Source organism: Leucopleurus acutus (assembly GCF_964270905.1).
Source record: "Leucopleurus acutus genome assembly, chromosome: 8".
NCBI lineage: Eukaryota > Metazoa > Chordata > Mammalia > Artiodactyla > Delphinidae > Leucopleurus > Leucopleurus acutus.
Genome location: NC_139151.1, coordinates 105,884,300 through 105,894,500, shown reverse-complemented (window position 1 = coordinate 105,894,500; position 10,201 = coordinate 105,884,300). Strand labels below are relative to the sequence as shown.

The 10,201-nt window shown below is 54.6% G+C and overlaps 1 protein-coding gene across 1 annotated transcript; it reads left to right on the top strand.

The window, feature by feature from the left end:
- Positions 1 to 213: 213 nt before the first annotated feature.
- Positions 214 to 1,981, top strand: FGF4 (fibroblast growth factor 4; the record flags this gene model as incomplete). The annotated part of the gene is made up of 3 exons (XM_082844449.1): positions 214 to 553; positions 1,161 to 1,264; positions 1,805 to 1,981. The coding sequence occupies 3 exons, from the start codon at positions 214 to 216 to the stop codon at positions 1,979 to 1,981; spliced, it is 621 nt and encodes a 206-aa protein (XP_082700575.1).
- Positions 1,982 to 10,201: the final 8,220 nt, after the last annotated feature.

The window sequence follows — 10,201 nt, the reverse complement described above, 5'->3', positions numbered from 1 at the left end:
GTGCCTCCTTCCGCCACTGCCAACCTCTCCATGCAGCCCGGGTAGCTCCCGGCGCCTGGGGGCTCCGTCGCTCGCCTCCGGCTTCTTCCCCGGCCGTGCACTCCCTGCCCCGGCCCAGGCCGTGCACTCCCGCAAAGCCCCCACAGGCGCAGCTCGGCCCCCGGCTTCCCGGGCGCAGCGATCCACCCACGGACGCACGGCCCGAGGGCGGGGATGGCGGGGCCCGGGGCGGCCGCGGCAGCGCTGCTCGCGGCGGTGCTGCTGGCCGTGCTGGCGCCCTGGGCCGGCCGAGGGGGCGCCGCCGCGCCCACCGCACCCAACGGCACGCTGGAGGCCGAGCTGGAGCGTCGCTGGGAGAGCCTGGTGGCGCGCTCGCTGGCACGCCTGCCGGTGGCCGCGCAGCCCAAGGAGGCTGCCGTCCAGAGCGGCGCCGGGGACTACCTGCTGGGCATCAAGAGGCTGCGGAGGCTCTACTGCAACGTGGGCATCGGCTTCCACCTCCAGGTGCTCCCAGACGGCCGCATCGGCGGCGTGCACGCGGACACGAGTGACAGTGAGTGGGGCGGGGCGGGCGGGAAGGGTCGGGGCCCCGGGGCAGCGGCCGCCCCTTCCAACTCGCACCCGAAGGTCTCGGCTGACACCTGCCCGCGGGCTCTGGGAGCCGGGGCGGACTCGGGTTCCGGTCCCTCTGGCGTGGGGACGCCGGGGACGCAAACGCGCTCGGCTCCTGGAGTCGCAGCAGCGACCGGCTTTGCGCAACCGGGCGGCCGAGCCCCGCCTCCCCGCCTTCAGAAGTCCGGGCTCCGGGTGACGAATTCCAGCGCCTTCGCCCGTGGGCACTGGGAGCGCGGCGCAGCCACCGGCACCTGCGGGAACCCGGGACGCGCGCTCGTGTTGGGGCCGGCCTCGGGGGCCGCCGGGGCCATCGCTCTCCTACCGTCCCGGACCGGGCGCGGCCGTCGCTGGGCCGGCCCTGGGGGCGAGCCCGCTGGGCTCCGGGGTCCCTTCGGGAGCGACCTGCGCCGGGGACCCGGCTCCTTTACGCTCACCTCCAGCCCAGAAGTGGGCGTCCCGGAGGCGCGCAGGCAGAGGAGGGGGCCAGGTCGGGCGGCGAGGGCCGAGGGTCCCGTGCCCGGGAATGAGCCGCGCCCCGCCCCCAGGCCTGCTGGAGCTCTCGCCCGTGGAGCGGGGAGTGGTGAGCATCTTCGGCGTGGCCGGCCGGTTCTTCGTGGCCATGAGCAGCAGAGGCAAACTCTACGGCTCGGTGAGTACCGCGGGGCCCGGCCGAGCAGCCGGGCAGGACCGCGGCGCTTCCCGGCCACCCGGCGCCGCGGTGTGGGACTGCGGTGGGGCCCCAGGATTGGAGACACCCCCTCCAAGGCCCTGAGGCAGTGCGGCTGAGCCCGGGCCAGCCCAAACGGGAGGCGCAGCCCCAAGACAGGGACGGCGCTCCTGCCATCCTTGAGTGGGCACTCGCCAGTCGGTCAAAGCGTGTCATTGGGAGCGCCTCACTGTAGCCCCTGGTGGGGGGGTCCCTGTGGGCAGGACTGAAGTCTCCAGGGTGGACACAGTGGTGATGAAGTTTCCTGGCTGCCAGGTGCTGGGCAGGTGTCTGGAGCAGCAGCTGCTGCGGGCCGGCCAGGTCCCTCTAATCACCCTGTGAAGGTCTTGGCACCCTGACTTCCCAGGAGAGGCCTGGCAGCCAGGGTGGGACGGGGAGAGAAAGGACTCCCTGACCACCGCCCACAGGGGTCCCTTGGCCCAGAGACGGCTCCACCTGACACCGCTTCTCCTTCCCCGCCAGCCTTTCTTCACTGATGAGTGCAAGTTCAAAGAGATACTCCTCCCCAACAACTACAACGCCTACGAGTGCTACAGGTACCCCGGCATGTTCATCGCCCTAAGTAAGAACGGGAAGACCAAGAAGGGGAACCGGGTGTCACCCACCATGAAGGTCACCCATTTCCTCCCCAGGCTGTGACCCTCAGAGCCCCCAGGAGGGGAGTGCCAAGGGCCACCTTGGTGCACTTTCTTCGAACGGACAGTTTAACTCAAGAGTAGGTGTAAGATATTTAAATTAATTATTTAAATGTGTATATATTGCCACCAGATTATTTATGGCTCTGTGGATGTGTTTTGTATTTTTCCGAAAAAAAACAAACAAAAAATCCCACCAAACCCTGACTTTTCTGGTAAAACAGTAGAGACCCTTCCACTGGGTTGACTTAACTTGTCAAAAAGTTGTCACAAGCGACGGCTGCTATTCCGTGTATTAAAAACCGGTGACATCAGTCTGTGACATCAGCCCTGCTTTGCACTGTCCCCTGCGGTTTGGTGGTGAGCATCTCTGTGTCTGGAAAGGTTTCCTGGGGCTCTAGAAGCCAGTTAAGGAAGCTCCCAGGTTTGGCTTCGTTCCTAGCATCCTGCAGCGCCCCACTCCCTTTGTGTCCTGAAGATATTCCTCAGGACATATCGGTTTACTTCGGGTACAAAAAGCGCACTGTCGAGGCCACCACTGCCACTCTGTTTTTAGATCTGCCAGGAGTGACCTTTGAACTTTGCTGCAGTCAATCTTCCTCGACCTACCAGATGGGGGAGACCCGTGGGCAACTTTTATAAACTCCTGTTTTCCTTTTTTTGGATCCACTACAGCCCGTGTTTCTCTGTGGCCGTGGGGGAAAAGGCAGAAACAAAGCAATTTTGTAAAATCCGTCGGAGAGGAATTGATATGGCCCTGGAAGCCTGGAAACGGACAAGATTGGGGGGATTTACAACCACGGCCAAAACCCGAGGGGTGAAAGTCTGTGATAGTGGAGACTTCTGATAAGTAATAGCGTACACATGTATATATTTTAAAAAAACCAAAAACCACACACACTTCCCCGTGTTTGGGAAGCTTCGGGCTAGAACTAGCTGTTCATTTTAGGTGAAATGTCCTTGTCGTTGTACAAAAACACTTAAGGCGGTTTGCGTGGAGGGAGTCACTGCTCCTCTCCGTTGCATTCCTGATTAAGTAGATTTAACATCTACCTCGAAAGCCCTTAAACCACTCATCTGGCAAAATCTGGAGAAAGCTCAGGCCGGGTGTAGGAGTTTGCCATCCCAAGTGGCTTTTTTTTTTTCCATATGTAGCCAAAAAGGATCGCAGATAGCGTTGGTGTGCCCCATTCGAACCTTGTCACGTTTGAGCTATCTTTACCCCGTGATTTACTTTTAGTAAGGATAATCATGGTGAAAATATTTGCAGACAGCTGTGAGAGTACACTATATGGTCACCAAGTAACCTTATATTTTTCTTTATATATTTTACAAATGTAACCCCTGTCGTGGAAGCAAAGATGGAAGAGCCAGGGTCGGTGAGGTTTAAAAAAAGTTCCGAGGTGATGGTAAACATTTAATTTTAATGAATGACTTTTTCGAGTTTATACAAAATGACCTTAGCTTGCTACCAGAAATGCTCCGAATGTTTCCTCAAGACTTTTAATACTCTCCTAAGATGTTTCTGAACTGTCTCCCGAATTAACTTTATTGGAGTCTACAGACAGCAAGACTGGAAAAATCTGATTGGAGTTTTTGTCTTTCACATTCCTTTTTAAAACTCTTTGTTCGAATGCAAATCATCTACTTAAAATACTATTCTTAAACCGAGGCCTAGGAGAAAGAAGTCACTTAAGACAGGACCTTACATCTCCAACTGCTGTTCAGGCCAGGCCGTAAAAACGTTTTTAAAAAATTTTACACCGTGCCCTAGACTCCGGGAGTACTGAGCGATGCTCAGAGATCTCGGTGCTGACTGCGTAGGGTTGGGAGTGGGGCGGGGGGGGGCAGGGGTGAGGAGCTGGGATTTGTGGCCTTTCTGTATTTACGGTTTTCACACAGTAACAAACCAGATTGTTTCAGACGCCTTAAATATGGGACGATGTCTCGTCTCAGAGCCCAGTCAGATTGTCAGGAACTCAGATGTCTTAAGGGCAGAACTTGGCCATCCTTGACCATGTGTATATATTCAGCGGATCGGATGTGAAGCGTGTAGAGATGTCGTTGAACCTTTGAAATATTGTAAAGCGTTTCTATTGCTGTGATGGGGATTTGAGGTTTCTGTACTTACTGCTGTTTTCAGAATCTGTCTGTAGTTTTATACAGGTGCTGACCCATATTGTGATGTATGTGCTGTGCACATCGAAATACAGAATAAATGGAAAACATTGATCACGTGTAAAAAGAACCCCATTGGACTTGACGGACATAGTCGGGGAAGGTATTACAAACGATTAAAACCTGCCTTGAAATGCCAAGATATGACTCCCTCCCCCTGTCTCCCAGTGTCTATTTGAGGCCCTGAGCCTCGCCTGGCCGGGGCTGGGGCGGGGGGCGTGGAGACAGATTTCAGCCAGCTGTGTCCACACAAATGTGGCCTTGAAGACAGGAGCCTCGGGGGCGGGGCCTGGGGGGTGTGAGTGTCACGGAGTTTTGCGATGACACTGAATCTTGTAGTTTATTCTCCTGATGGGGTTAATTCACACTGTTCCCACCCGGGGACTGACCGGTTCCCCTCACCTTGGCCTGGCCCAGGCTCTACCTCAGCCTCAGAAGAAGCCAACCTGCCCACACCTTGATCTCGGACTTGTGGCCTCCAGGCCTGGGAGACGATACGTTCTGGTTATTGGAAGCCACCCGTTTTGTGGCCCTTTGTAGCTGCAGCCCTAGGGGAACTTAGTGGGGTAGTTCTTCATACTCCTTGGGGTGGGGGGTGGAAAAGGAGTGAAGAGGCCCAGCCTTGGCCTTTTCTCCTGCTGTCCCCTGTGGTCCCCAGGTCCATATCTGCCCTGGCCAAACATGGAAGGCTTCATCCAGCTTCTGAGGCGAGAACCTGCCCACGGTTGGCGGAATCTGCCAGCTGAACCGCTTGGCCTTCCTGCCTCTAGACTGACGTGGGGTCCAAAGAGGGGACTGAAAAGTCATTCATTCACTTCACACTTGTTTGTTGCGTGCCTACTGTGTGCCAGGCGCAGCTCTAAGAGCTCGGGATACCCCAGTGAGGAAAACAGAGATCCCTGGCCAGGTAGGGCCCTCATCCCAAGGGAGAGGACGATACCTGACGAGCCGGGAGGAGACAGAGAGGCTGGGCCGTGGAGTCCGTCTCGATGCCCCGGGGACAGCGGAAAGGGGACACTGGCGGCCAGGCTGAGAATAGACGGTCCGGAGGAGAGCAGGGGGCCCTGCTGGGGTTTCTCAAAATCCTCCTGGCTTCTAGGGCACCTCCTCCTCAGTTCTGTCTGTCCTTGGTGACCAAACAGGTCCCACTTGCGGGCCAACGTCACTGCCTCCCGGCTGGCTGTGTAACCTTGGACGAGGCAGGTGACTTCTCTGTGTCTCAGGGGCCTGGTGTGTGGATGGAGGACAGGATGCGTGTGAAGTGCCCGGTACAACAAACAGTCACCCTTCCCTATCGCCACTGTTATTCTCCTAAGAGACTTAATTATAGTCTTAAAGTCCCAACCCTTTTCATCTTTGGGGTGCTGATGGCCTGATTTTCTGGCCCATCCAACTCTGTTAGGAGTTGCTGTCATAAAGAACAAAGACCCGGGCTTCCTTGGTGGCGCAGCGGTTGAGAGTCCGCCTGCCGATGCAGGGGATGCGGGTTCGTGCCCCGGTCCAGGAGGATCCCACATGCTGTGGAGCGGCTGGGCCCGTGAGCCATGGCCGCTGAGCCTGCGCGTCCGGAGCCTGTGCTCCGCAACGGGAGAGGCCACAACAGCGAGAGGCCCGCGTACTGCAAAAAAAAAAAAAAAAAAAAGAGAACAAAGACCCTCATCTGGGTGTGGTGGGGTCTTCTCGGAGGGAGGGCTGCCTCGCCCTGTTTCTGAAGGGAACTCCAGGAACCCATCTCCCACCCAGGAGCCCGCACTCGTCCACTCCTGTCTGTTCTAGAATGTGACGGGGCAAGGGGTCCTGCGCTCAGTCTTTCTTCAGTGTGAATAAATTGTAATTGTTCTTGATTTAGAAGCTGAATCCTAAGTATTTCTTTAAAAAAAAAAAAAAAAGTGGGGGAATTCCCTGGCAATCCAGTGGTTAGGACTCTGCACTTTCACTGCCATGGGCCCGGGTTCAGTCCCTGGTCAGGGAACTGAGATCCTGCAAGCCGCGCGGTGTGGCCCCCCCCCCTCAAAAAAAGTGGGATAAACAGCGAGGTCCTACAGTATAGCACAGGGAACTATACACAATATCCTGCCATAAGCCATAATGGAAAAGAATATGAAAAAGGATGTCCATGCGTGTATAACTGAGTCACTTTGCTGTACGGCAGAGATTAACACAACATTGTAAATCAACTATACGTCCAAAAAAAAAAAATCGTGGCCAAAAGAAGGTGGGCAGAAGGAGGGGTGCCCACGCTGGGCCATGTCCTCGCTGGGGACATGCTGGGCACGCAGGGAGCCGAGCTGCCAGAGGAGACCCAGGAGCTCGGGCACCTGGCTGGACCATTGGACAGCAGCCCTGCCCAGCCTCCACCCCCAGCACCACCCCTACCCGAGCCTCACCCTCCTCCTACCCAGGTGCACAGGCCGAACCCTGGGATGCCCTCCCCACCCTTCCCACCCGCCTGCGGACCCCACTCAGCAGAGTTTGTTTCGCCATCCTGGCTCTGAAATCTAACCATCTCCCCACCTTCCAGGCAGCGACCTCTGTGCCTGTCACCTCTGCATGGGCCCAGGTGGCTGCAGCAGCCTCTCAGCTGGCCTCCTACCTCCATCTACCCACAACGGCCCATTCTCTGGGGCCTTCTCAGAGCACACCTACCCTGCCCTCACCCTTGCTGGAAGTCTGTCCACAGCCTCCTTTTGCAATGAGGGTCAGGAGCACAGCCCTCGACGGCATGGTCCCAGAGGCTTTTCCATCACCTACTGCTGCATTACAACCTACCCCAAAACTCGAGACTTCAGACGACCTTTTTATTAAACGTCCCAGTTTTGTGGGTCAGGAATTTGGACAGGACCCTGTGGGATGACTCTTCTGCTTTACATGGGCTTTTCAAGGACTCAGCCTTTGGATGGGCTCGACAGGGGTAGGGAGGGTCATAATTCTTCCCTGGCAACTCAGGCTTCAAGGGAGAGTGCTCAGAGAGGCCCAAGGCTTCTTATGGCCTGGCCTGGAAAGTTCTAGAACATCACTTCTGCCACTGGTCACGCAAACCACCCGACCAGCTCAGATTCTGGGGGAGAGAAAAGCACAGAACTTGCAGCCTCTTCAATCTATTGCAAAGGCCCAGTTTGCTGTCACCCACGGCCACCCCACTGTCTCCCCATACCCCTACCCTGGTGCTCAGCCCTGCTCCCATCACACTGCTGCTATCAGAGCCCAAAGGCACCATCTATTCAGCCACCGGCCTTTTGCACGTGCTGCCCTCCTGGCCCCCAAACTCTTTACCCAGGTGTGTCCGAGTCCTGGGGCGGCCCTAACAAATGACCACAGAACAGGTGGCCTAAAACAACAGAAGTGTATTGTCTCATGGCGTGGAGGCCAGAGGTCTGAAATCAAGGTGTGGGCACGGCTGCTCTCCCTCCAGAGGCTCCAGGTGAGGGTACTTCCTGCCTCTTTCAGCTTCTGGGCGCTCCAGGTGTCCCTGGGCTTGTGGCCACATGGCTCCAGTCTATGCCTTTGACTTCATATGGCCTCCTCTGTGTCTCTGTCCCTCTCATTACAGGAACATCCGTCGCCGGATTTCCGGCCCACTCTAAGCCAGGATGACCTCCTCGGAACTTGAATAATTACATTTGCCAAAACCCTGTTTCCAAGAAAGTTCTGGGTGGACGTGAACTTGGAGGGCACTAATCAACCCAGCACAGCCGTTAACTCTGATTTATCATTAAAATCACAACTCAAAGGCCATTTGCTCTACGGACTAAAGAAATGAACACCGGTCCTGTGTTGGGAAGGAGAAGGCCTGGCATACAGGGGCGCTTATACAGCTTTGCTGGTATCGTCATTGCCCAGAACCTTCCCTGGACGATTCCCACCCCAAATGGAGCCACGTTTCCAGCGACTTGCTGCTTTGTGTCTTAGGTCAGCTTCCCCAGAGGCCAAACCTGGACAGAGATTCTTTTTTTTTTAATTTAATTTTATTTATGTTTTATACAGCAGGTTCTTATTAGTTGCCTATTTTATACATATGAGTGTATACATGTCAATCCCAATCTCTCAATTCATCCCACCACCACCACCAGCCCTGCCACCTTCCCCCCTTGGTGTCCGTGCGTTTGTTCTCTGCATCTGTGGACAGGGATTCTTGAGCGAGGGGTTCATTAAGGGAGGAACTCTCGGAAAAACCTGGAAGAAAGTGAGGGAAGCAGACCTGGATCAGGAAAGAGACAGATGTGACAGCAGGGAGCCCGGCCCGCCTGACCCCGCGGGCGCTCTGGATGTGAATGTCCCACCTGAAAGCATGGGGTCCCTGCTTTGTTCCTCTTATCAGTCTGTCGCTGCCTGCAGCCTGCCCCAGGGGACAGTGGACCCTCCCGGGCACAGACAGGCAAGGTGGCGCCTTTCCAGGAAAGGTGAGGGGCAGGGGGTTATGAGGCAGCAGCAGCTTTGGGATAACGGCGCCGTCCCGGGGAAGGGGTCTGGGTGGGGACCACCAACATCTGCCACACCGGCACTTCTTTGTAACCTTCCCACAGTTATGAACTGATTAAAGAATTATGAATTATTTTCTTGGGCCTGCGCTCTCTCTCCCCAAGACAGGAATCTTTGAGGGCAGGGCTGAGCCTGGATTTGCTCACCATCTAAACATCCCCAGGACCCAGGACGCCCCTGGGTACCTATGAGGTACTCCTCACAGGCGTCAGGGCAGGGGGAGCCTTTCCTGGGCCATACGTGCAAGTTCAGTGTGCATGCCCTCCCCCGAGTCAAGTCCACACTCCGCCCTCTGGACAGGAGACCAGGAGCCAGTTTCAGCTGGTGAAGGAGCCCCTGGGGGCTAACAGAAGGGCTGCCTGATGTCCACATCGGCTCATTGATCAAGCTTGGCTTGCGGGATCTTAGTTCCCCGCCCAGGAATCGAACCCGGGCCCTCGGCAGTGAAAGCGCAGAGTCCTAACCACTGGGTCACCACGGAAGTCCCTCCCCTTTCTTTTTAACTGTGGAAAATAGAACATAAACCTATTACCTTAACCGTGTTTAAGCATACCAGCTTGGTGACATTAAATGCCTTCATAACGTTGTGAAACTATCCCTACCATCCGTCCCTGTAACTGTCTCGTCCTCCCCAACTGAAGCTCTGTCCCCGTTAAACACTAACTCCCCATCCCCCTGCCCCAGCCCCTGGCGCCCACCACTCTCTCAACTGTCTGTACGGATTTAACTCCTCTAGGGACCTCCTACAAGTGGAATCACACAGTGTTTGTCTTTTTGTGTCTGGCTCATTTCACTGGGCATCATGTCCTCAAGGTTCATGCATGTTGTAGCCTGTGTCAGAATTTTCTTCCTTTTTAAGGCTGAGTAATAGTCCCATTTTGCCTGTCCATTCAAACGTCAGCGGCCACTTGGGTGGCTTCCACTTTTTTGCCTGTTGTGAATAACGCTGCTATGATATCTCTTCAAGACCCTGCTTTCACTTCCTTTGGGTATATGGCCAGAAGTAGAATTGCTAGATCCTATGGTAGTTTTAGTTTAATTTTTGAAGAACCTTCATACCGTTCTCCATAGTGGCTGTAACATTTCACATTCCCACCAACAGTGCACAAGGATTCCACTTTCTCCACATCCTTTACAACTTTTTTTTTTTTGACGGTAGCTACCTAATGGGTGCGAAATGATACCTCACTGTAGTCATGATTTGCATTCCTCTAATGATTAGCGATGTTGAGCATCTTTTCATGTCCTTATTGGCCATTTGTATGTCTTTTTTTTGGGAAATGTCTATCAAGTCCCTTGCCCATTTTTTTCATCATGTAGTTGCCCATTGAGTTTATGAGTTCTCTATATATTCTGGCTATTAATCCCTTTTTAAATAGAGGATTTGCAAATATCTCTTATTCTGTGGATCACCTCTTTACTCTGTTGACAGTATCTTTTGATGAACAAAAGTTTTAAATTTTCATGAAGTCCAATTTGTCTATTTTTTATTGAATGAAAGATTCTTTAAATTCTATATAGTGTTTTACAATTTTCAAAAGTTTCCCTTCCATGATTTCATATAATC